General features: G+C 61.8%; 2 protein-coding genes across 3 annotated transcripts; both read left to right on the top strand.

Moving 5' to 3' along the window:
- Positions 1-8,598: 8,598 nt before the first annotated feature.
- Positions 8,599-19,167, top strand: IQCN (IQ motif containing N). The gene has a single exon (XM_076001342.1). The coding sequence runs from the start codon at positions 8,599-8,601 to the stop codon at positions 19,084-19,086; it is 10,488 nt and encodes a 3,495-aa protein (XP_075857457.1). The 3' UTR covers positions 19,087-19,167.
- A 1,080-nt stretch (positions 19,168-20,247) lies between these two features.
- On the top strand, positions 20,248-25,240 carry CIST1 (colon, intestine and stomach enriched 1). 2 transcript variants are annotated; one of them, XM_076001536.1, is made up of 4 exons: positions 20,248-20,407; positions 22,301-22,834; positions 24,838-25,001; positions 25,110-25,240. In XM_076001536.1, the coding sequence occupies exons 1-4, from the start codon at positions 20,308-20,310 to the stop codon at positions 25,152-25,154; spliced, it is 843 nt and encodes a 280-aa protein (XP_075857651.1). In that variant the 5' UTR covers positions 20,248-20,307; the 3' UTR covers positions 25,155-25,240. The 2 variants fall into 2 exon arrangements, with proteins under 2 accessions (XP_075857651.1, XP_075857650.1); XM_076001535.1 differs by having other exon boundaries at positions 25,107-25,240.

Here is a 25,240-nt window from a genome sequence, read left to right as displayed (position 1 = left end):
CTTTCTTATTTTTGAGACAGAGTCTCCCTCTGTTCCCCGGGCTAGAGTGAGGGCCGTGGCGTCAGCCTCGCTCACAGCAACCTCTCAGACTCCTGGGCTCCAGCGATCCTCCTGCCTCAGCCTCCCGAGTAGCTGGGACTACAGGCATGTGCCACCACGCCCGGCTAATGTTTTCTATGTATATTAGTTGGCCAATTAGTTTCTTTCTATTTTTAGTAGAGACGGGGTCTCGCTCTTGCTCAGGCTGGCCTCCAACTCCTGACCTCGAGCGATCCTCCCGCCTCGGCCTCCCAGAGTGCTAGGATGACAGGCGTGAGCCGCCGCGCCCAGCCCAACCTTGGTCTTTGACCCTGGGCTGGTCTGGTGTTGACGAAGGGGGTTGTCACGTGGGCCTAGTTCCAGGACAGGGGCACTCTTGGGGCCCCTGGAGTGGGGGGTCACAGTCTCCCTGGCCAACCCTGCTGTCTCCCGGTGAGCCGGGTATGGCTCTGCTCCGTGTGCCCTGGGCAGGTGACCCTGCCTCTCTGAGCCTCAGTTTCCGCATGTGGAAAATGGAAAGGCAACATGATGGGTCTCGATGAGGCAGGGAGGGTGGGTTCCCTTTTCTGAGCATGTACGTGGGGTCACAGCTGTGAGCAGGACAGGTGACAAGTGGATAAGTGACAGCAGGCCGGGCTCAGTTGGCGCACGCCTGTCATCCCAGCTACTTGGGAGGCTGAGGGGGGAGGATCGCTTGAGGCCAGGAGTTCAAGGCCGGCCTGAGCAACAAAGCGAGGGACCCCGTCTCCGCAAAATATTAAAACAATTAGCCGGGCGAGGTGGCTCATGCCTGCAGTCCCAGCTACTCGGGAGGCCGAGGCGGGAGGATCGCTTGAGGCCTGGAGTTTGAGGTCCATTATCATTTTATGTCATTATTGATATGGTTGAATTCAAGTTTACTGTTTGATTTCTTTCTGTTGTCTGTGACTTTTAGTTTTCTCTCCTCCTGCCTTTTTGTTTTTCCCTCTTGGGCTATATGAATTTTTTTGTAGAATTCTGTTTTAAGTTAACTGTCACCTTTTAAATTGTATCTGTCTGTGTTCCTTCCTGGCAGTTGCTCTGGGAATGGGTAACACGCCCCGTCCCGCCGGCCGCAGCTTGTATTATTCTACTTCTCCTACAGTGTCACCCTGTTAGCGCTGCGGGTCTCTTACCCCCATTTGAGTTCTTTATGCCACAGTTGTCATGTTAATCACACCTACAGATTACAGATGCGGCAAGACAGGTGCAGCTCTATGGGTGACAAATCCTAGTTTTGTTTTATTTATTTATTTATTTATTTATTTTTGAGACAGAGTCTCGCTTTTGTTGCCCAGGCTACCAGGCTAGAGTGAGTGCCGTGGCGTCAGCCTGGCTCACAGCAACCTCAAACTCCTGGGCTCGAGCGATCCTTCTGCCTCAGCCTCCCGAGTAGCTGGGACTACAGGCATGCGCCACCATGCCCGGCTAATTTTTTTTTATATATATATCAGTTGGCCAATTAATTTCTTTCTATTTGTAGTAGAGACGGGGTCTCGCTCTTGCTCAGGCTGGTTTCGAACTCCTGACCTTGAGCAATCCGCCCGCCTCGGCCTCCCAAGAGCTAGGATTACAGGCGTGAGCCACCGCGCCCGGCCCCTAGTTTTGTTTTAGAACAACAAACTCTCTTAGTTTTGTTTTATCTGAAAATGTCTTTATTTTGCCTTGTTTTTTCTCTTTTTTTTTTTTGAGACAGAGTCTCACTCTGTTGCCCAGGCTAGAGTGAGTGCCCTGGCGTCAGCCTCGCTCACAGCAACCTCAGACTCCTGGGCTCAAGCCATCCTCCTGCCTCAGCCTCCCGAGTAGCTGGGACTACAGGCATGCGCCACCACGCCCGGCTAATTTTTTGTATATATATTTTTTAGTTGGTCAATTAATTTATTTCTATTTTTGGTAGAGACGGGGTCTCGCTCAGGCTGGTTTCGAACTGCTGACCTTGAGCAATCCGCCCGCCTCGGCCTCCCAAAGTGCTAGGATTACAGGCGTGAGCCACCTCGCCCGGCCTATTTTGCCTTTTTTAAAAATTGATTTATTTATTTAGAGACAGAGTCTCTCTCTGTTTCCCTGGCTAGAGTGAGTGCCGTGGTGTCATCACAGCTCACAGCAACCTCCAACTCCCGGGCTCAAGCGATCCTCCTGCCTCAGCCTCCTGAGTAGCTGGGACTACAGGCATGCGCCACCATGCCCAGCTAATTTTTTCTATATATTTTTAGTTGTCCAATTAATTTCTTTCCATTTTTAGTAGAGACGGGGTCTCGCTCTTGCTCAGGCTGGTCTTAAACTCCTGAGCTCCAGTGATCCTCCTGCCTCGGCCTCCCAGAGCGCTAGGATTACAGGTGTGAGCCACCAAACATGGCCTTGTTTTACTTTTTCATATTTATCTTGTGTAGAGTGGTTGAACTTTTTCTTTTCTTTTTCTTTTTCTTTTTTTCAGACAGAGTCTCGCTTTGTTGCCCGGGCTAGAGTGAGTGCCGTGGCGTCAGCCTCGCTCACAGCAACCTCAGACTCCTGGGCTCAAGCCATCCTCCTGCCTCAGCCTCCCGAGTAGCTGGGACTACAGGCATGCGCCACCACGCCCGGCTAATTTTTTCTATATATATCAGTTGGCCAATTAATTTCTTTCTACTTTTAGTAGAGACAGGGTCTCGCTCTTGCTCAGGCTGGTTTGGAACTCCTGACCTCGAGCAATCCGCCCGCCTCGGCCTCCCAGAGTGGAACTTTTTCAATCTGTAAAATTTTTCTTTGGAAAAATGTTGGCCGTGATTTCTTCAAATATTTTTTAGGCCCTTCCCTTTTTTGGGGAGGACTGTAGTGACATGTACCTATGTTAGGCCTTTCGATATTGTCCCACGGGTCCCTAAGTCTTGCTTTATGGCCCAATTTCTGTTGTTGTGTTCTTCAGATTAGATCATTCTTACCTCTGTTCAAGCGTTCTGACTCTCTGTCATCTGCACTTCCATTGTTTAGCCTATCGGGCACATTTTTAAATTTCAGATTGTTTTCAATTTCAGAATTTCCACCCAATTCTCTTCTAATATATCTCTTTTTTAAAAAAACTTCTCTGCTGAGCTCACGCCTATAATCCGAGCACTCTGGGAGGCCAAGGCGGGCGGATTGCTCGAGCTCAGGAGTTCAAAACCAGCCTGAGCAAGAGCGAGACCCCGTCTCTACTAAAAATAGAAAGAAATTAATTGGCCAACTAATATATATATATATATAAAGTTAGCTGGGCATGGTGGCGCATGCCTGTAGTCCCAGCTACTCAGGAGGCTGAGGCAGGAGGATTGCTTGAGCCCCGGAGATGGAGGTTGCTGTGAGCGAGGCTGACGCCACGGCACTCACTCTAGCCTGGGCAACAGAGTGAGACTCTGTCTCAAAAAAAAAATAAAGCTTCTTGGCTGAGGTGCTCTCTCTCTTCATTCGTTATGGGCATATTGTCCTAGTTAGCATAGTTGTGATTGCTGCTCTAAAGCCTTGGGAGCTAATTCCAACATTTGGGGCACCTTGGGGTCCTACTCTGCTAATCACTTTTTCTCACTAGCGTGAGCTGCAGGTTCCTGTCTATCCACATGCTGGGTAATTTTGGATCGTATTGTTTACGTTGTGAGTGTTACGCTCCGGAGGTACTGGATTCTGTTATATTCTTCCAAATAGTATGGCTATTTTTGCCTTTGGAGACAGTTAACTCAATTGGACTCAAACTGCAACTGTCTGTTGAGGGGCACACAGTCTTTTCCTTTTTTTTTTTTTTTGAGACAGAGTCTCACTCTGTTGCCTGGGCTAGAGTGAGTGCCGTGGCGTCAGCCTCGCTCACAGCAACCTCAGACTCCTGGGCTCAAGCGATCCTCCTGCCTCAGCCTCCCGAGTAGCTGGGCAGCAGGTGGAAGCATGGCTTGAGCTCAGGAGTTCGAGACCAGCCTGAGCAAGAGTGAGACCTTGTCTCTACTATAAATAGAAAGAAATTAGCCAAACAACTAAAAATAGAAAAAATTAGCCGGGCACGGTGGTGCATGCCTTGTAGTCCCAGCTACCTGGGAGGCTGAGGCAGGAGGATCGCTTGAGCCCAGGAGTCTGAGGTTGCTGTGAGCGAGGCTGATGGCACGGCACTCACTCTAGCCTGGGCAACAGAGCGAGACTCTGTCTCAAAAAAAAAAAAAAAAAAAACATAAAACATCTGGGTCTCTTTCAGCTTTTACTCTTCTAAACAGTATAGTGGTGGGGGCAGGGGAGGAAAAAAAAAAGAAAAAAGAAACTACAGTGACGGAGACCCTCGAACTCACTTCTTGGTGCATCTGTAGCTGAACCCCTACTCATCACCGATTTGGTTATTTACTTTTTTTATTTTATTATTATAAGACGGTCTCTCACTCTGTTGCCCGGGCTAGAGTGCCGTGGCGTCAGCCTCGCTCACAGCAACCTCAGACTCCTGGGCTCAAGCGATCCTCCCGCCTCAGCCTCCCGAGTAGCTGGGACTACAGGCATGCGCCACCATGCCCGGCTAATTTTTTTCTCTATATATTAGTTGGCCAATTAATTTCTTTCTTTTTATAGTAGAGACAGGGTCTTGCTCTTGCTCAGGCTGCTTTCGAACTCCCGGCCTCAAGCAATCTGCCCGCCTCGGCCTCCCCGAGTGAGTGCTGGGATTACAGGCGTGAGCCACCGCGCCCCACCCGATTTGGTTATTTACAGTTGTTTTGTTTGGTTTCTGACTATAAAATAACACCAGGCTGAACTTCCTTGTACTGGTTCAGTCTTTGTGGCCTTGAATTTTTTTTTTTTTCAGAATTTAGCTTTTTTTTGCTTCTAACATTTCTTCTCGTGTTGGTCTCGAGCACAGAGCTGGCCCAGGGCAGTGCATTGCATGTTGCATGGGATGAAATGTTGAAGGCTGCCTCCTCCTCTTGCAGGCTGGCTTCCGAGATTGCACCTTCTTCTCCTGCTCCTCCTCCAACTCTATGACCCTCCAAGGTAAGAAGATGGCGGGGCAAGGGTCCTGGCTGGCCTAGCCTGCAGAGGGGGCATTGCCACACCGGTGTGCTGTCCTCCCACCTCGACAGGACCCCAACTCTCCATGCACCCGAGTTACTTCTGAAAGCCACGGTCATTCCCTCTTTCTTCCTTGCCTCCACCCTTCCATCCGCCAGTGATCTATGCACCATGGCCGGCCATGCACGCCCATTCCCTGACCCGCTTGCCCATCCAGCCACCACCCGTCCATCAGCTCACCTGTGCTCACCTCTTCACCCATCCCTTCAGCTCACGTCATTTACACATCCATTATCTGTTCAGCTTTCATCTATCCATCCATCCCCATCTATCTATTCATCCATCCACCTGCTCCTTCCTCCCTCTATCCATTTATCAATCCACCCATCCATCCATCCATCTGTGCATCTATCCATCTATGTATCCATCCATCCTTTCATCCATCCATCAATCGATCCATGTATCTATCCATCCTTCCTCCCTCTATCCATTTATCAATCCGTCCATCCATCCATCCATCCATCTGTGCATCTATCCATCTATGTATCCATCCATCCTTCCATCCATCCATCCATCCACCCATTCATTCCCCCATCTATCTATTCATCCATCCACCTGCTCCTTCCTCCCTCTATCCATTTATCAATCCACCCATCCATCCATCCATCTGTGCATCTATCCATCTATGTATCCATCCATCCTTTCATCCATCCATCCATCCATCAATCCATGTATCTATCCATCCTTCCTCCCTCTATCCATTTATCAATCCGCCCATCCATCCATCCATCTGTGCATCTATCCATCTATGTATCCATCTATCCTTCCATCCATCCATCCATCCACCCATTCATTCCCCCATCTATCTATTAATCCATCCACCTGCTCCTTCCTCCCTCTATCCATTTATCAGTCCATCCACCATCCATCCATGCATCTATCCATCTATGTAACAATCCATCCTTCCTTCCATCCATCCATCCATGTATCTATCTATCCCTCTCTCTATCCATTTATCAATCCATCTATCCATCCATCCATGCATCTATCTATGTATCCATCCATCCATCCTTTCATCCATCCATGTATCTATCTATCCTTCCTCCCTCTATCCATTTATCAATCCCATCTATCCATCCATCCATCCATGCATCTATCCATCCACCCATTCATTCTCCTGTCTTTTTTTATTTTTTTGAGACAGAGTTTCACTTTGTTGCCCAGGCTAGAGCGAGTGCCATGGTGTCAGCCTAGCTCACAGCAACCTCCAACTCCTGGGCTCAAGAGATCCTTCTGCCTAAGCCTCCCGAGTAGCTGGGACTGCAGGCATGCGCCACCGTACTGGCTAATTTTTTCTATATATATTAGTTGGCCAATTAATTTCTTTCTATTTATAGTAGAGACGGGGTCTCGCTCTTGCTCAGGCTGGTTTTGAACTCCTGAGCTCGAGCAATCTGCCCGCCTCTGCCTCCCAGAGTGCTGGGATGACAGGCATGAGCCAGCGCGCCCGGCCTCCCCTGTCTATTCATCCATCCACCTGTTCCTTCCTCCCTCTATCCATTTATCAATCTGTCTATCCATGCATCCACCATCCATCCATGCATCTATCCATCTATGTATCCACCGTCCTTTCATCCATCCATCCATCGATCCATGTATCTATCCATCCTTCCTCCCTCTATCCATTTATCAATCCGTCCATCCATCCATCCATGCATCTATGTATCCATTCATCCTTCCATCCCCATCTATCTATTCATCCCCCATCTATCTATTCATCCATCCATCTGTTCCTTCCTCCCTCTATCCATTTATCAGTCCATCCATCCATCCATCAACCATCCATGCATCTATCCAACTATGTATCCATCCTTCCATCCATCCATCCATCCACCCATGCATCTATCCATCTATGTATCCATCCATCTATCCATGCATCTATCCATCCTTCCTCCTTCTATCCATTTATCAACCCATCCATCCATCCACCCATTCATTCCCCCATCTATTCATCCATCCACCTGCTCTTTCCTCCCTCTATCCATTTATCAATCCATCTATCCATCCATGCATCCATCCATCCACCTATGTGTCTATCCATCTTTCCTCTATCCATTTATCAATCCATCCATCCATCCTTCCACCCACCCACCCACCCACCCATCCATCCATCTACTCATCTATTCTTCCCTCTCTCCCTCTATCCATTTATCCATCCATACACCCATCTACTCATCAGTCCATTCACCTATCCATCCATCCACCCATTCATTCCCCCAACTATCTATTCATCCATCCACCTGTTCCTTCCTCCCTCTATCCATTTATCAATCCATCTATCCATCCATTCATCCATCTTTCCTCCCTCTATGTATTTATCTTCCTGTATGTATTTATCATTCCATCTTCTTACCTGTTCTTCCCTCTATCCATTCATCCATCCATACACCCATCTGCCCATCTGTCCATCCATGCATCCATCCATGCATCCATCCATCCATGCATCCATCCATCTATCCATCCATCCATCCATGCATCCATCCATCCATCCATCCATCCATCCATCCATCCATCCATCCATCCATGTGTCCATTTTTCTATTCATTTACCTGTTCCTCAAATCAGTCATCAACTTCATTTACCCATTCATTCTTCTACCCGGCCCTTCATCTAGCCTTGAACTCAAGCCCATCCACCATTCACCCATTCGAGCACTGACTTACCCCTTCTGCACCTCGCCTCCCGTGCGTCTGCCCATCCAACTTGCAACCCACCCACCATCTGTGGGCCGAGACGCCCACCTGCCCAACACCTGCCCAACACCTGCCCATCCGCAGCTTGGAGCCGGCCCCGCGCCTGAAACGGGGACCCAGCAGTGACTCAGACCTCGTCGCTGCCCTCTAGGAATTCACGGTTAATGGGGAGAGGCAAATAAAACGCACATCACACACACACGTACTCACACACACGCACACATGCACACGCACACATGCACACATGCACACACGCGTGCACGCGCACGCAAACGTGTGCACACACATGCACACATGCACACGCCCACACACACACGAACGTGTGCGCACACGCATGCACACACATGCGCACGCACATATGCACACCCAGGCATGCACACATGCACACACACATGCACACTGACACACACACATGCACACATACACACACGCGCACGCACCCATGCGCACACGCACGCAAACGTGTGCACACACATGCACACACATGCACATGTGCACATGCACACGCCCACACACACACGAACATGTGCACACACGCATGCACGCACACACATGCATGCACACATACACACATGCACACACATGCACACACGCGCACCCAGGCATGCACACGTGCACACACATGTGCACACACGTGCACACACACGCACACATATGCACACGCACACACACGCAGAGGCAAACAGGAAATCTCTGAAACAGCGCGGTCCGCGCTCTGCTCGGAGGGAGTTCCCGGGCAGAGACCGCAAAGCTGGTGGGCGGTCAGGGCGCAGGCGGGAGCGTGGCCGCGGTTTGCGGGGAGATGGCCACCCGGGTGGCCGGGAGAGGGCAGGTGGATGACGGGGCAGCGCCGGCCCGCAGGGGCCCCACGCGTGTCCCCCCCCCCCCCCCCCCGCAGGCAGAGCTGCCCCGCTCCGGACCCGGGAGGATGCAGCGAGCAGCGCGGCCGCCGCCGCCCCCGCACCAGCTGCCGCCCGGCGGGCAGTGCTTCCCGCAGCTGGCGCCCGGCCCCCGCAGCCATGGGGTGGGCGGCTCCCCGCAGCCCCCGCGGGGGGCCCATCTGGCCAGGGACCGCCTGGCGCAGCAGCTGGCCGAGGCCAAGACGGGGCCGCGGCCGGTCCCGCGCCTGCGGGTGGTGGTGGAGAGCCAGGCCTTCAAGAACATCCTGGTGGACGAGATGGACATGATGCTGGCCCGGGCGGCCACCCTCATCCAGGCCAACTGGAGGCGCTACCGGCTGCGGCAGAAGCTCATCTCGCAGGTGACGGCGGCCAGGGCCATCCAGGAGGCCTGGCGGCGCTTCAGCATGCGGCGCCTGCTGCGGTCTAGCCGCTCCACGGTGAAGAGGGTGGCGGCCGAGGAGGGGGACATCCCCTACCACGCCCCGCAGCAGGTGCGCTTCCAGCCCCAGGGCGAGAGCCAGCCGCCCCCCAGCCCCCGGCGCAGAATGCTGAGCAAGGAGACCCAGTTCCCGTCCTGCGACAGCCTGGCCCCCAGCAGCCCCTGGCTGGCCCCGTGCCCGCCGCCGCCGCCCCCCGCGGAGCCCGTGTGCCCGGCCGCTCCCCACACCTTCCTGCCACCCCCCACGGCCGCCATCGGGTTTCCCTGCCCGGTGGGCCTAGACCCGCCGTGCCAGCCGGGCCAGCCCTGCCTGCTGACCGAGACGGTCAGGAGCACCTGCCTGGTCCACGTCGAGAGCAACGTGGTGAAGGCCAAGCCCGGGGCCGCCGGGGCCAGCAGAGCGGGCAGCCCGGAGCCGCCGCCCCAGCCGCCGCTGCCGGGGAGGTACGGCCAGGCGGTGGCCAGACCGCTCAAGATCCAGACGCAGGTCCAGGTGGAGACAGAGACCTTCAAGTCCCCCCTCCAGATGTGCCCGGAGCCCGCGGCCACCAAGACCCCGCCCAAGGCGAGCCCCGTGCCGCCAGCGCCCACCGTGACAACCGCCAAGGCCCTGCCCCAGGCCCCGGTGACCAAGGCCCCTGCCCACATGTGCCCGGGGCCCGGGGCGGCGACCAAGACCCCAATCCCGGCGCGCCCCGCGGCCTCGGTGGGCAGCGTGCGGCCGCAGCCACGCCCCGTGGCCGCGGTGGCCAGGATCCCGCCCCAGGTGTGCCTGCTGGCCTCCATGTTCAAGCCTCTGCCCCAGGCCCGGCACATGGCCTTGATGGGCAAGACCCCGCCCCCGCCGGCGTCCCCGGTGGCCAGGATCCCGCCCGCCCAGGCACGCCCGGCGCCCAAAAGCTCCTCGCAGACCAGCCCGGCGGCCAGCTCCTCCAAGACCTCATCCCAGGCGTGCCCGGTCGCCTCGGCGACCAAGCCCCCGGCCCAGATGCGCCTGGCGGCCATGCTGTCCAAGACCCCAGCCCAGGTGGCCACAGTCCTGAGGACGCTGTGCCTGTCCTCTCCGGCCGCGGGGACTCTGAAGGCGCCACCCCAAGCCGGAATGGCAGCCGGGGTGGCCCCTGTTCACCCGAACACGCCCAAGGCCAAGGCCCCAGTGGCAAATGCCAGGCAGGCCCCGGGGGCCGCCAGAGCCCAGCCCCACCCCTACCTGGCGGGCGGGAAGGTCAGATGCTTCCCGCAGCCCCACCCGGGCGCCCCGGCGGGGGCGGCGGCCACGGCTCCCAAGGCTGGGGACAGGCCTCCGCCGGAGGCTGAGAGAGTCAGGGCCGGCCCCCAGAGACAGAGGGATGCAGAGGTGGCCCCCAAGACCGGCGTGCCCGTAGGAATGACCAGGATGATGTCCTGGACCAAAGTGGTCGAGGAAGGACACAAGGACTCACTGCAGACTCACCTGAGGACAGAAGTCATCGAGGTCCAGTCCCAGGTGTACGTGCCTGTAGAAATGGCAGGGACCCTGCCCCAGGGACCACCGGTCCCCTCGCTGACCAAGGCCTTGTGTCAGGAACGTCCACCCTCTATGCCCCAGGGACCGCCGGTCCCCTCGCTGACCAAGACCTTGTGCCACGAGCGTCCACCCTCTATTCCCCAAGGACTGCCGGCCACCTCGCTGACCAAGGCCTTCTGCCAGGAACGTCCACCCTCCATGCCCCAGGGACCTCTGGTCCCCTTGATGACCAAGACCTTGTGTCACGAGCGTCCACCCTCAATGCCCCAGGGACCGCCGGTCCCCTCGATGACCAAGACCTTGTGTCACGAGCGTCCACCCTCAATGCCCCAGGGACCGCCGGTCCCCTCGCTGACCAAGACCTTGTGCCACGAGCGTCCACCCTCCATGCCCCAGGGACCGCCGGTCCCCTCGCTGACCAAGACCTTGTGCCACGAGCGTCCACCCTCTATTCCCCAAGGACTGCCGGCCACCTCGCTGACCAAGGCCTTCTGCCAGGAACGTCCACCCTCCATGCCCCAGGGACCTCTGGTAACCTCGATGACCAAGACCTTGTGTCACGAGCGTCCACCCTCAATGCCCCAGGGACCGCCGGTCCCCTCGATGACCAAGACCTTGTGCCACGAGCGTCCACCCTCCATGCCCCAGGGACCGCCAGTCCCCTCGCTGACCAAGACCTTGTGCCACGAGCATCCACCCGCCGAGCTGACCCTGGCACAGCTGGGCACGTGTTCGGCCAAGGCCTCGTCCCAGCTGCACCTGCCCACCAAGGTGACCAAGGCCCCCTCGCTGGCTCATCTGGTCACGTGCCTGAGCAGGGTGCACTCCCAGTCCCACCTGGCCATGGGAGCCACCAAGTTCCAGTCCCAGGGACACCTGCCCTCCGGGCTGACGAAGGCGCAGTCCCAGGCCCAGCTGGTCACCGGGGCAGCCAAGTGTCTCTTCACGGCGCACCCGGCCGCCGACCTCACCTGCAAGGCCCAGTCCCAGCCGCTGTTGGCCGGGCCCAAGGCGGCCGCCCAGCCCTGCCTGCACCCGGGCGCCCGGGCCAAGCTGGAGGACAGACTGACCCTGCTGCAGCAGCCGCCGCCGCCGGCCAGCAAGACCCCCCAGGGGCCCCGGCCGGTGTCCCCCGAGAGCCAGGGCATGCTGGTGCCGGTGCTGGCGGCCGCCGGGCAGCCCGCCTGCAACGTGGAGTCCTGGGGGGACGGCGGGCCCCGCATGGCCCCACCGCCGCTGGCCGGCCACGCGGCGCCCTGCCAAGAGGACATGGCGGCCTCCCAGTTGGCCTCGCTGTGCGCCGAGCTGGCCGCCGTGCTGGGCTCCCAGGAGGACCTCCGCGCCCTCCTGGCCAAGGCCCTCTCCCAGGGGGAGGTCCGGGCGGCCCTGAACCAGGCCCTGTCCCGCGAGGTCCTGGGCGCCACCGTGGCCAAGGCCCTGCCGCAGGGCCTGCTGGGCATGGTGCTGGTGAAGGCGCTGTCTTGGAGCGAGCTGGGCGTCACGCTGACCCGCGCCCTGTCCCGCGGCGAGCTGCGGGCGGAGCTCACCAAGGCCATGCAGGGCCGGCTGGCCGAGGTGCTCAGCAAGGCCCTGACGGAGGAGGAGCGCGCGGCCCTGAGCCAGGCCCTGTGCCAGGGCGAGCTGGGCGCCGTCCTGAGCCAGTCTCTGTCGCAGGCGGCCCTGAGGACCGGGGCCATCCTCCCCAAGGCCGCCTCGAAGGTGGTGGGCAGCGGCGTGACCCCGGTGGCGGCGGTGGACTGCAGGGGGACCCTGTCGGCGCCCTGGGGGCCCGCCCTGGGCCTCCCGAGATCCCGGTGCAGCAAGGTCAGGGGCTCCCGGGTCGGGGCCTGGGGGGGCTTTGCCGGGGCCGCGCAGGAGATGGGGGACGGGCCCGTGGCCTGGGGGGCGCCCTGCTTACCGGGGGTCCCCGTGGGAGCCTCCGTGCCGGGCATCGGGGTCACCAGTGTCCACCGGTGCGCCCTGAGCGCCGGCCTGGACCCCATGCTGTCCTGGGAGGTGGGGCCTGGCAGCGACGCCTCCAGCCTGTACCTGACCCTCAGGTTCAGAAAGCAGAGCCTGTGCCTGGCGCTGGGGGCGGGCGGGCTGGCGTCAGACCTCGGCCCCCCGGGGGGCGGGGAGGGCCCCGAGGTGCATGGGCGACGCCCCCTGCAGCCGCCCCTCGGTCTGTGGCAGCCGCTCATTGCCAACGGGGTGGGCCCCAGCACCAACCGGCCCTCGGTGCCCTACGGCACGGCCCCGAGCTCCCACAGGCCCCACATGGTCGGCAGGGTGGCCCCCAGGCCCTGGGCCGCGTCGACGGGGGCAGGCGGGGTGGCCAGGGGCCGGCCGGCGGGCGGCGTGAGCAGGGGGCGGGCCGCACGCGTCCTGCAGCCATACCCCGCCTGTGGGGGTGCTGCCTGTTGGTGTCAGTCCCCGAGGGTCCACAAGGGGTTCCCCAGCCTGGACGCACCCTCCCCGGGGGCTGGGGTTCGGCCAGCCCGGGACTCCCAGAAGACCCTGCAGAGCAGGACTCAGCACCGCCTCCACAAACAGGCGCGCCCAGAGAGCAGGGAGGTGACCCCAAGTGCTCTGCAGGCGGCCACCGCGGGGGGCCAGGCGTCCAGGACCCAGGGGTACCACGGCCCGTTCTACGCCGCCCCGGGCAGCGGGCTGGCGAAAGTCCACGCCCAGAGGTTTGTCCCCGGGCAGCTGGGGAAGGCGGCCGAGCGTTGTGTTTCGGCCCCGCCCCGCCCCCAGGAGCCAGCCACCTGCCACCCCCCATCAGCTGTCACTGAGTTTGCGGTCAGCCTGCCGCCGGGACCGGACAGCAGCCTGGCCAGAAGCCTCTCCCGGGGCACCGTGATCTGCAGCCTGGATGATAGCAAGGCCCAGAGCCCCCTGGAGAGACAACCCTCCCTCCTCGGCCCCTCCACGGAGGGGGGCCCCTGGGAGGGCGGCTTAGAAGGGGACCTCCTGCTGCCCCTCCTTCCTCAGGAGACCGGGGTGCAGCTCCAGAGGTCTGGGGACATAGCAGAGACTGAGCTAGTTGAACACAGACTCTGGACCCCAGACCTTCCCTGCCAGCCTGCGGTGGCCTTGGAGAAAGTGCCACCTGGCCCCCACAGGCCCGCGTCCGGCCACCTCACGCTGCTGAGCATGCACTGGGTCTCAGACAGGAAGGTGGCCACGTTCTCCTTGGGGGGAAGCTCCGTAGACCTGCTGAAGGAAATGCATCGGGAAACCTTCAGGCCCAAGCCCAGGAGGACTCTGTCTTTAGGGACGGTGGCCCCGCCTGTGTGTCGGCAGCCACACCGGGCCAAGCGCTTGGCCCCGAGCCTGTCCCAGCCCACACTGGCTGCTAGGGTGGACCCAAACCTAGGTCACTTTCCCGGGGCCAGTAAGGTGTCCCCAGAGCCAGCCCACCCAACTATGCCCAGTGGGGTGGTGCTCAGCCTAGGCCGGCCATCTGCCACCAACCGGGCAGCCAGTGGGGCACCCCCAGGGCCAGCCCAGCCATCACCAGCCAATGGGGCGCCCCCAGGGCCAGCCCAGCCATCATCAGCCAATGGGGCGCCCCCAGGGCCAGGCAGGCCATCAACAGCCAATGGGGCGGCCCCAGGGCCAGGCCGTCCATCAGCAGTGACTGGGGCGGCCCCAGGGCCAGGCCAGCCATCTACGGCCAATGGAGTGGCCCCAGGGCCAGCCCGGTCATCTATGACCCATAAGAAGTCCCCACGTCCACGCCGCCTCTCAAAGGCGGGTGGGACATCCCCAAACTTATCCCAGTCTTCTAAGGCCAAAGGGGCGGCTCTAGGGCCAGCCCAGCCATCAGCAGCCAGTGGGGAGGCCCCAGAGCTAGCCAAGCCTTCTACCGCCAAAGAGGCGGCCCCAGAGCCAGCCCAGCCATCACCAGCCAATGAGGAGGGCCCAGGGCCAGCCCAGCCATCAACAGCCAATGGGGCGGCCTCAGGGCCAGCCCAACCAGCAACAGCCAATGGGGCAGCCCCAGAGCCAGCCCAGCCATCACCAGCCAATGAGGAGGGCCCAGGGCCAGCCCAACCATCAACAGCCAATGGGGCGGCCTCAGGGCCAGCCCAACCAGCAACAGCCAATGGGGCGGCCCCAGGGCCAGCCCAACCAGCAACAGCCAATGGGGCGGCCCCAGGGCCAGCCCGGCCATCAACAGCCAATGGGGCGGCCCCGGGGCCAGCCCAGCCATCAACACCCAATGGGGTGGCCCCGGGGCCAGCCCAACCAGCAACAGCCAATGGGGCGGCCCCAGGGCCAGCCCAGCCATCACCAGCCAATGGGGCGGCCCCGGGGCCAGCCCAACCATATTTGGCCAAGGCGCTGTCCTCCAACCTAGCCCAGACATCCATGACCATTAAGAGGTCCTCAGGCCTAGGTCAGCCAACACCAGCCAATGGGGCGGCCCCAGCGCCAGCCCAGCCATCACCAGCCAGTGGGGCGGCCCCAGAGCTAGCCCAGCCATCTCAAGTTCTTTGGGTGACCCCAGGCATAGTCCCGCCACCTTCGGCCAATGGGGCGTCCCCAAGCCTAGCCCACGTATCTACGGCCAATGAGGTGGCCCCCAGTATAGCTCAACCAACTCAGACCCCCGGGATGTCTCCAGTCCTAGCTCGGGCATCCCAAACCACTGGGTTGCCCCCATGCCTACCCCACCAGTTAGGACCCAGTGGGGTGTCCCCAACCCTAGGCTACCCATATATGGCCTGTGGGGTGTCCCCAAGCCTAGCTGAGTCATCTATGGCCAGCCTATTCCAGACACCCGTGGCCTGCAGGGAGGCCCTAAGCCTGGTGCAGCCACCTACGGCCACCATGTTGACCTCTAGCCTGCCCCAGCCGTCTGTGATGAGCCTCAGCGAGCCAGGCTGGGGTCCCAGGCCGGGGTCCCAGGTGCCGTGCCCAAGGCTGGACGCAGTAGCCCCCAGTCTGTACCATCCTTCCATTGTCATTTCGGTCAGCCCAGGTAGGCCCTACCCGTGTGTGGCTGGGGGCATGGACCACGGTTTCAACCAGCCACCGCCGGGCGCCGGGGTGGACCCTTGCGAGGAGCCCCTGAGGGTGGGCCGGGTGGTCTCCAGCTTCCAGGACTCCGACTTCGACCCCGCGCCCACTGGGTTCCGCCGGCCACCCAGGGGCGGCGGGAGGCGTCTGGGCGTGTGCCCGTCTACCGTGGTCACCATCTCGACACCGAATCTCTGCCAGGTCCCTGCGGCTGACAAGGAGGCCTGCGGCCTGGGCCGGGGGCACAGCCCGTCCAAGCGGACGCCGTTCAGGGGCTTGGCCGCCGGCTCGCCCCCGGGGCCGACGCCCACGCTCTTTAGCATGTCTCAGGGCCCCGCCGGCCCGCGGGGGTGCCCCTCCCGGCGGAACGCAGCCACCATCACCGGCCCAAGTCTGCACCAGGCAGCCGGCGGCCCGGCTCCCACTGCGTCCCAAGTCTGGGACGCGGGCGGGCCTCTCATGCACCGGCGAGCCTCCACGTCCCCCGGGGGGAGCCCCAGCCTCTCTCGGGCTTCCACGCCCCACAGGCCGGGGAGGGACCTGTCCAGATTCTACCTGGGGAATGTGGACCCCAGCGTGTCTCAGATGGAGGCCGCTCTCCCAGAGCCTCTGGACTACGGCCGCCCTTCTGTGGGGCTCTTTGGCCCCTCCACTTGCCAGCAGGCAGAGACGGGCAGAGCGGGGGGTGGTCTTGTCCCAGGCTCCCCGGCACGCAGGATGACCCCATGCATGGCCCCGTGCATGGCTCCAGGTGTGACCCCGGGCATGGCCCCAGGTGTGACCCCGGGCATGGCCCCACGTGTGACCCCGTGCATGGCCCCAGGTGTGACCCCGGGCATGGCCCCAGGTGTGACCCCGTGCATGGCCCCAGGTGTGACCCCGGGCATGGCCCCAGGTGTGACCCCGTGCATGGCCCCAGGCGTGATCCCGTGCGTGGCCCCGGGCGCTGTGCCTGGTGTCGTAGCTGCCAGTCTCCCCCCTGGGGCTGTGATGTGGGGCGTGGGCCAGAGCCCTCCCTGCGGCACCGACAGGAAGAAGCGCGGGCGGTCGGCAAGCCCCGTGGCCACCCCGGCCACCCCGGGCTCGCCCCAGGGCTGCTTAACTCCGGCTGTGTTCACTCCGGCCTCGCCCCGTCCGTACCACGGGGTGGCCGTGGAGAGGTGCATAGCCCCCGTGCATGTGGCGCATGCCACTAACCTGGCTCAGGTTCACCCTCAGCCCTTGAGAGCCAGGAGTCTCCACCGGGAGCCCCCGCTGCTGTCCGGGCCCTTACAGCTGAGCCGAGATTATGGGTGGCAGTCACCGGGGGCCGCAGAGGACTGGGCCCCGGCGAGGCCGGGGGAGTTTGAGGAGGTGCTGTCCCTCGAGTCGGCATCCAGCGCGGAGTCCGATGACCTAGCCAGCAAAGCCGCTGTCCTTAAGGCCACCCCGTGGATGGACCACGGTCTCTTGGGAGACAGCGTTGGCCACCACCGTAGGTCCTCGTTTGAGCAGGAGACGTTTCCCCAAGGCCCGGGCCCGCTGTTTGGGGGGGAGGCTCCCGGCCACGCCAAAGGCTCGGCCCCGGTCCTTTTCCAGCTCAGACACTCCATGGTCAGCAGCAGCACCCTGACCCTGCAGCCAGCCCCGGCGCCCGGCGGCGGGTTCCCCAGCACCCCCCTCGTGGCTGCCGGCGGGACCCCTAATGTGCAGAGGAGGTCTCTGGGTGGCAGGGCCACCGAGCCCCCCTCAGTTCACCAGCAGTCGGTGGCTCACGTCGGACCCCAAGGCCATTACCAAGGGACAGTGGCTTCTGCGGTAGCCCCCAGATCGCCCCAGCTGGCCCGTGGCAGCCCCACGGCACTCGGCTTGCAGCCGGGGTCTGCGTCCAGGATGGGGAGCCCTCCGTGGGAACCCCAGAGCCCACAGCCTCCCCGGGTGAACTCGCTTGTGGTGCCCTATCTGGCCACGGCTAGAAAGGAAGCGTGCGGCCACCTCCAGACGAACGCTGTCCCCAGTGCCGTCCAAAAACCAGCCCCTGGGGACCACCCGGCCCAGAGCAGCTGCCGGGCGTCTGTGGGCCACAAAAAACCCTTCAGATCCATGTACGGCAGCATCATCCCCGAGATTCTAGAAGGGTCCCTGGCCAGGACTGTGCCCTCCCACGAGCTGCAAAAGCAGGCGCCCCAGGCCTGGTCGTGCGGCCCCGGGCACGCCGAGGGGGTGCCCCTGGCCAGCCCGGCCCCCATCATCCACTGCAGTGGTGGGGTGCCCAGCGCCACCGTCCCCAGGCTGGGGACGGGCGTTCGGAGGGTGTCTCTCGGTTACGAGTCTTCGCCCAGCGGCTCCCTGAAGCCCCTCTTTAGCCAGGACATGCCGCTGGGGCCCCAGGCTTTCATGAGTCCCGCAGCGAGTCACAAGGCGCCCCTAAACCCCGCTGTACTCCAGGGCCCCGTGGATGCTGGCGTGGCTGGTGGCCGACGGTGGAGCTCCGCTGTGCCCCGTGTGGCGGTCAAGCCCACGGGCTTCGCCGTGGCCCCCCGCGCCGCGTGGGAGCCGGCCCGGGACCGCGCGCCATGGGAGCCGGCGCGCCGCCCGTCGGCGGTGGACCCCAGGCTGTCGCCGGAGCTGATGGTGTCCATGCAGACGGTGGAGGCGATCCTCATCCGCGCCGTGACCACCATCCAGGCGGGCGCGCGCGGATACCTGGTGCGCCGCGCCGTCCGCGTGTGGCACGTGATGGCGACGGTCATCCAGGCCCACTGGCGCGGCTACCGCGTGCGGCGGAACCTGGCGCGGCTGTACCGGGCCACCACGCTCATCCAGGCCGCGTGGCGGGGCTACTGCACGCGCAGGGACAGCGCGCGGCGCCAGCGGATGCTCCTCCCCGTCGTGTGGGCCGAGCTGCGCCGCCGCTCGGCGGCCGCCTCCGACCGGCCCGGCTCCCAGGAGCGCGGCGCCAGGGCCGGCTCGGAGCACCGCTGCTTCCAGTCCTGCCAGCCGCGCGCCTGCAGCCTCTGCCAGTCGCTGGGCTCCGGCGTGGGGGGCCCGCCCAGCGTGGTCATGCTCGTGGGCTCCAGCCCCCGCACCTGCCACACGTGCGGCCACACCCAGCCCACGCGCGTGGTGCAGGGCGTGGGCCGGGGCGCCGCGGGCCAGGGGGGCACGCCGCCGTGGTCCCCGGTCCCCCGCCTGGCGTCCCCGAGCCCCAGGCAGCTGCGCCGCCAGAACCAGGCGGCCACCTCCATCCAGTCCGCGTGGAGGGGCTTCCGGATCCGCCGGCAAGTGTCGGAGCAGCAGAAGGCGGCCAAGATGGTCCAGGCCAACTGGAGAGGCCACTACACGCGGAACTGCCTCACCACCGACGCGCTCTTGGGCCGGACCAGCCCGTGGGCCAGCTCGCAGCACTGGCAGACCTTTTGGCCTGGCGTCTAGAAACCTGGCTGCCAGCAGGGGCTCCTGGGAGGGGCCGTGTGGCTCTCTGGGTCTCATTAATAAAATCCTCCACAGCCTGGACCTCGATGGAGCGATCTGAGTTGATGGGAGCGACTCAGGCACCGTGGGGGGGAGGGGCGGGGTCTGGGACATGGCGGGGGAGGGGCCCCAAAGCTTGCAACCATACACTGGGCCCCCGGGGATGGCGGCCAGGGCGGGGACCCCAAGTCTTTCCTGGAGGTCAGGGGCCGCAAGTGAGGTCTCACCTGTGCCACCAAGTCCGTCCGCGGCTGGCGGGGTGCGGTCCAGTCGGTTCCCAGTGAAGCTCTCCCCAGGGCATTCCAGAAACCAGTGTCTGGGCCCGACCCAGAGACCCCTCCCTCTGCGAGTCCCCCAGCCCTAAAAGGCCCTACAGGTGGGCCAGGCACGGCTGCTGATGGCTGACTGTCATCCTAGCACCCTGGGAGGCCGAGGCGGGAGGATGGCAATAGCTCAGGAGTTCGAGGCCAGCCTGAGCAAGAGTGAGATCCCTGTCTCTACTAAAAAAAAAAAAAGAAAGAAAGAAAAAAGAAATTAATTGGCCAACTGCAAATATATAGAAAAATTTAGCCGGGCATGGTGGCGCATGCCTGTAGTCCCAGCTACTCGGGAGGCTGAGGCAGGAGGATCGCTTGAGCCCAGGAGTTTGAGGCTGCTGCCACGGCACTCACTCTAGCCCGGGCAACAGAGTGATACTCTGTCTCAAAAAGAAAAAGAAAAAACGTCCTACAGGTGCACGACAGGTAGGAATGCTAGAGGTTTTCAGCCGTGTGCTCACAGTTGGGGGCCACCGGGCCACGCCCAGAAAGGCCCAGTCTGGGTGAGGCAGAGCAGGACAGAGATATCCCCAGCCCTGCGGGGTCAGGGACAGGGTGGGAGGAGGGGAGGGGGCTGGGGGCCGGTCCTGAGCCGGGGAAGGGACAGGGAGGGGCGGGAAGCCCTTGGCGGACGGCGGGCTCTGCGGGCTTCGGGGTCGAGGTCCAGGCGGGGCGTCAGAAGGGGTGGGGTCCAGGGGAAGAGGAGGGGCAGGAGCCGCACCCCTGGGGAACGGGCCCCGCCTCCGCCTCGCCGCAGCGCAGCCGCGCGCTCTGCCGGCAGGGGGCGCGCGCGGGCGCAGGTGTCAGGCGCCGGCGGGCACCTGGCGGCACACCTGCGCCAGCGGCGGGCCCTCCCCGCGCAGGAATGGCGGGCCGCCTGCTGCCGCCGCTGCTGCTCCTGGCGCTGGTGCCGCCACTGACGACGGGCACGAGCGCCTCTCCCTTCACCCGTAGCGCCGGGACAGGTGAGAGCAGGTAGGAGGGAGGCCCGGCTCCCAGAAAGCCGTGGGGCGCGGGTGGGGGCACCCGCACACCTGGCTCCTGGACCCCTCCCTCGGGGGGCCTCGCGGGCCTGCCAGCCCCCGGGAAGGCTGTCCCCACCCCACCCCCAGAACCAAGTGGAGAAGTTGGGACGTGAGAAGGCGCACCCCCCACCTGCCCGAGCCCTGGGGCTGCTGGCTGGGTTTCAAGCCTCAGTTCTCCAAGCCCAGCCGCCGGAGGGAGGACGGAGCGGACCACGGGCCCCAGGGGGGGCTAGGGAACAAGGGCTCATTTCCTGCTTAGGAGGCACCCGTGGCTCCCATGAACAAGGTCTTCTTGGTGTCCAGCCGAATTCTCCTGCTACCCGAGAAGACAATTCCCAGGGTGGAGTTGAGCTTCCTGCAACCCCCTCCCCTCCCTCCCCTCCCACCAAGGCATCCCCGTCTCTGACCCCGGCCCCGCCCCAGAGCCCTGCTATCAGAGCAGAGGCCGCCACTGGCTGGCTGGCTGGCTGGCGTGTCTATGGTCAGCCAGAAGACCCCATCTGCAGCCCCATCTCGTAGCTCAAGAAACTGAGGCCCGGTCCAGCCTGCGCCAGACCCCGATTAGAACCAGCTGCCTTGGCTCGCGCTGGCCTCCCACTCAAGGAGTCTCTGGGAAAAGCAAACACCTGGCATGAAGCTTAGCAATAGCCCCGCTCTACTTTCTGGCGAACGGTCCCCCAGCTCGGGAGTGCCTGCTCTGCACCAGCCTCTCAGGAAGGCCTGGGCCCTGCACCTCCTCCTCTTTCAAGGCCCACTGGTTTTCCCTCAGCTCAGGTTTGAAGCTCAGCTCCCCCAGAGTTTTGGCTTGGCTTGGGGTCCACTGCGGCCTCTGGATCATCTTCATCTCAGCAGAAACCTCTTATGGTCTGGATCCTTCTTCAGACGACACCGGGAGGTAGTGCGGGGAGGCTGCTAGTTCTTGACTCCTTGGGGGTCTTTGAGGGACCTTCTGCCCACCTTTTCCGGTCACCTCAGGCCAAGGCCTCTACCATTCTGAACCTCATAACCTCATCAGTAACATAGGGGTGAATTCAGGCCAGCGCCCCACGCCTCTTCCGGACTCCTTGCCACCCCCACGGGGCCTGGGGAAACTGAACTGAGAGCTGGGCGGCGGGGCGTGGACCCGGGCCCCCTCCCAGGGCGGGTGCCGGGTGTCACTTCCGCGTTTCTGCTGCCCGCAGTGAGGCTAGGAGGAAACGCAGAGTTCTGCCCGGGGCAGAGCGCGCGGGTGGGGCGCATGAACTTGGATTGATGAATGAACTTGGAGCAGCTGGAACTGGGCAGGAAGTAGTCGTGGGAGGTGAACTGTTTGCGGCCCGGCCCGCCAGCCTGGCCCCGGGCTCCTCCTCGCGCGGGCCGGGGTGGGAGGCGGGGAGTGGCTGGCCCAGACAGCGCCGGGTTCCCAGCACTGAGGTCTCTGTGTCCCCCGTTAAAGCTCTGGGCGACTTGGGGAGGAGGACCAGGGCCGGCCCCCCCCAGCTCAGGTGGGCTGCAACGCGCTCCCCGAGGGAGCCTGAGCCATGACTCGTCCCAGGCGCCAACCTCCCGCGACCTCCATTTTACAGAAGGGGAAACCGAGTCCCGGGGGAAGCTGAAAGGCGAGGCTCAGCGCGCTGCCCGGCCGCAGTCATTGCCTGTGCCCAACCAGGGCCTGAAACTGGTTCAAGGAGCTGGAGTGGTCCAGGGGGGCAGCCTCAGTTCCCCACCGAGCACCCACGTGGTGTCCTAAATCACCCCCGGGCTGCCTGCCAGCCGGGCTGTGCAGACAGGGGGAGGGGCGGGGCGGGACCGTGCACCCCCCTGCACCCCTGACGCCGGTTCTCCTTCCACTAGTTACAGCCAGGTCCTCAGCTTCCAGCCCTCTGACCTCTCCTACCTCCGACCACAGCCCCCCAAGTTCAGGGGCGCCCTCCTCGGTCCAGCCCAGCCCCAGCTTCCCGGGGCCAACGGTGGCCTCCAGCGCTACGCAAACAGAGAGAGGCACCCAGCTCACCTCCGGCTCGCCCAGTCCAGGGCTCCCCAGCACTTTCCAGGCCACCCCGCCCACCTCCACAGCCTCCACCCTGCCCTGGAGCCCCACTTCCCCCAGCCTGGGAATGGAGCCCTCCTCCGTGTCTCCAGCCCCCACCGACGGGACCTCGGAGCCCTCCTCCGTGTCTCCAGCCCCCACTGGCCGGACCTCGGAGCCCTCCTCCGTGTCCTGGGCCCCCACCGACGGGACCTCGGAGCCCTCCTCCGTGTCCTGGGCCCCCACTGACGGGACCTCGGAGCCCTCCTCCGTGTCCTGGGCCCCCACTGACGGGACCCCGGAGCCCTCCTCCGTGTCCTGGGCCCCCACCGGCCGGACCTCGGAGCCCTCTGGCCCAGGTGAGCATCAGGAGGTTTGAGCATTTTGCGGGGAGGTGGCTGGGGTACCAGGGTGCAGTTCTGAGACTGGCCACCAGGGGGAGGCACAGACCCGGGAATGTGCTGAAGACTCCGCACCCCCCACCCCCATGGTCTGAAGCCCTTCAGCCTTCATTCTATGCACCTATTGATTGATTGATTGATTTTGAGACAGAGTCTCACTCTGTTGCCCGGGCTAGAGTGCTGTGGCGTCAGCCTCGCTCACGGCAATCTCCAACTCCTGGGCTCAAGCCATCCTCCTGCCTCAGCCTCCCAAGTAGCTGGGACTACAGGCATGCGCCACCATGCCCGGCTCATTTTTTCTATATATATTAGTTGGCCAATTGATTTGTTTCTATTTTCAGTATAGACGGGGTCTGGCTCTTGCTCAGGCTGGTTTTGAACTCCTGACCTTGAGCGATGTGTCCGCCTTGGCCTCCCAGAGTGTTAGTATTACGGGCGTGAGCCACCGCGCCCGGCCAGCACTTTTTTTTTTTTTTTGAGACAGGGTCTCACTCTGTCTCCCAGGCTGGAGTGCAGTGGCATCAGCCTCACTCACTCCAACCTCCAACCAACTCCTAGGCTCAAGCGATCCTCCTTCCTCAGCCTCCCCAATAGCTGGGACTACAGGTGTGCATGCCACCACCATGCCCGGCTCTACACGCATTTATTTAGTGCCCAGTGTGTGTGTCAGGTCCTGGGAATGTGTAAGAGAGACGATAATACCTGCTCCAGTGGGGAGACAGGTTATTCGTTACATAATTGTTTGTAAAATAACAAAATAGAGCAGGACAAAGGGTTGGGGCATGGGGACAAACGGCTGGAAAATTTCAAGAGTGGTCAGCAAAGGTCACAGTTCAAAGGAGGTGAGGGCGGGAGCCATGCAGGCATCTAAGGGGAGGGCAGCCCAGGCCCATGCAAAGGCCCCGAGGCGGAGCTGACTGCACCTGTTGTGTTCGGAAAAGAGCAAGGTGGCTGAAACAGGATCAAGTGGGCACTAGTCAGAGGGCGTGAGGGTGAGGAGGTTGCAGGGTGTGGCGAGGCAGGGCCCCAGGGGCTCAATAGAGGCCAGCATTTTTATGGGGGCTGGGCCTGGTGGCTCACACCTGTAATCCTAGCTCTCTGGGAGGCCAAGGTGGGAGGATCGCTCAAGGTCAGGAGTTGGAAACCAGCCTGAGCAAGAGCGAGACACCCCCCCCCCCGTCTCTACTAAAAATAGAAAGAAATTAATTGACCAACTAAAAATATATAGAAAACATTAGCCGGGCGCGGTGGCGCATGCCTGTAGTCCCAGCTACTCAAGGGGAGGCTGAGGCAGGAGGATGGCTTGAGCCCAGGAGTTGGAGGTTGCTGTGAGCGAGGCTGACACCACAGCACTCACTCTAGCCTGGGCAACAAAAATGAGACTCTGTCTCAAAAAAAAAAAAGAAGAAGAAAGAAAGAAAGACAAGGAAAGGAAAGAAAACCACAGCAAACTAAATGAATTCTTCATAGATAAATATGTCCATGCAAAGGGAGAAAAATGTGCGTTCAAAAGGTGGCAGCAGCAACCAGAGCGGGAAGTGAGCACAGCTTATTTTATTTATTTTTTGGGACAGAGTCTCGCTCTGTCACCCGGGCTAGTGCCGTGGCGTCAGCCTCGCTCACAGCAACCTCAATCTCCTGGGTTCAAGCGATCCTGCTGCCTCAGCCTCCCGAGTAGCTGGGACCACAGGCATGCGCCACCATGCCCGGCTCATTTTTTCTATATATTTTTAGTTGGCCAATTAATTTCTTTCTGTTTGTAGTAGAGACAAAGTCTCACTCTTGCTCAGGCTGGTTTTGAACTCCTGACCTTGAGCGATCCTCCCGCCTCAGCCTCCCAGAGTGCTGGGATTACAAGCGTGAGCCACCACACGGCCGACGTAAAAGGCTCCGGGCCCCGGTGGGTGTCCCAGACTTGGGAGGGGCGGGTCCCAGGGCTGACTCGAGGCTCCTTTTTCCAGCCCCAGGTGACCACGCTGGGGCCCCTGAGTCCCGCAGGAACCCGGGCGTGGTGGTGACCGTGTGTTTGCTGGTGTCTGTTCTGGTCATCGGGTCTGTGGTCATGGCCGTGAGGTTCTCCCGCCAGCGAGACTCCGAGTTCCAGAAGCTGGAGGAGGTGTCCATGGTGAGGTGGGGGCTGGGCAGGGCTGGGGCAGCGTCTCCCCTGAGCGGGGCGAGCCCTGCCCCGAGCCGCCCCCAGCCTGCTGACCTTGCCCGGTTTTTCTCCCAGCAGGAGTCTGTGAGATCAAGGTCATCCTCCGCCAGCCCGCGGGAGTGAGCCCGGCAGCGGGGGCAGCTGTCGGCGGCGCTGGGGCCCTGGGGAGGGCAGTGCCGGAGCCAATAAAGCGCCCACTGTTCACCTGA

This window comes from Microcebus murinus, chromosome 4, assembly GCF_040939455.1.
Source record: "Microcebus murinus isolate Inina chromosome 4, M.murinus_Inina_mat1.0, whole genome shotgun sequence".
NCBI classification, from domain to species: Eukaryota; Metazoa; Chordata; class Mammalia; order Primates; family Cheirogaleidae; genus Microcebus; species Microcebus murinus.
This window is presented reverse-complemented; position numbering and strand designations above follow the sequence as displayed.

Bases quoted from the DNA above. Each gene is read 5' to 3' on its own strand.
- IQCN (XM_076001342.1), top strand. From the start codon at position 8,599: ATGGCCACCCGGGTGGCCGGGAGAGGGCAGGTGGATGACGGGGCAGCG.
- CIST1 (XM_076001535.1), top strand. From the start codon at position 20,308: ATGGCGGGCCGCCTGCTGCCGCCGCTGCTGCTCCTGGCGCTGGTGCCG. The intron at 20,408-22,300 runs GTGAGAGCAGGT...TCCTTCCACTAG, and splicing joins CACCCGTAGCGCCGGGACAG to TTACAGCCAGGTCCTCAGCT. The intron at 25,002-25,106 runs GTGAGGTGGGGG...TTTTTCTCCCAG, and splicing joins AGCTGGAGGAGGTGTCCATG to CAGGAGTCTGTGAGATCAAG.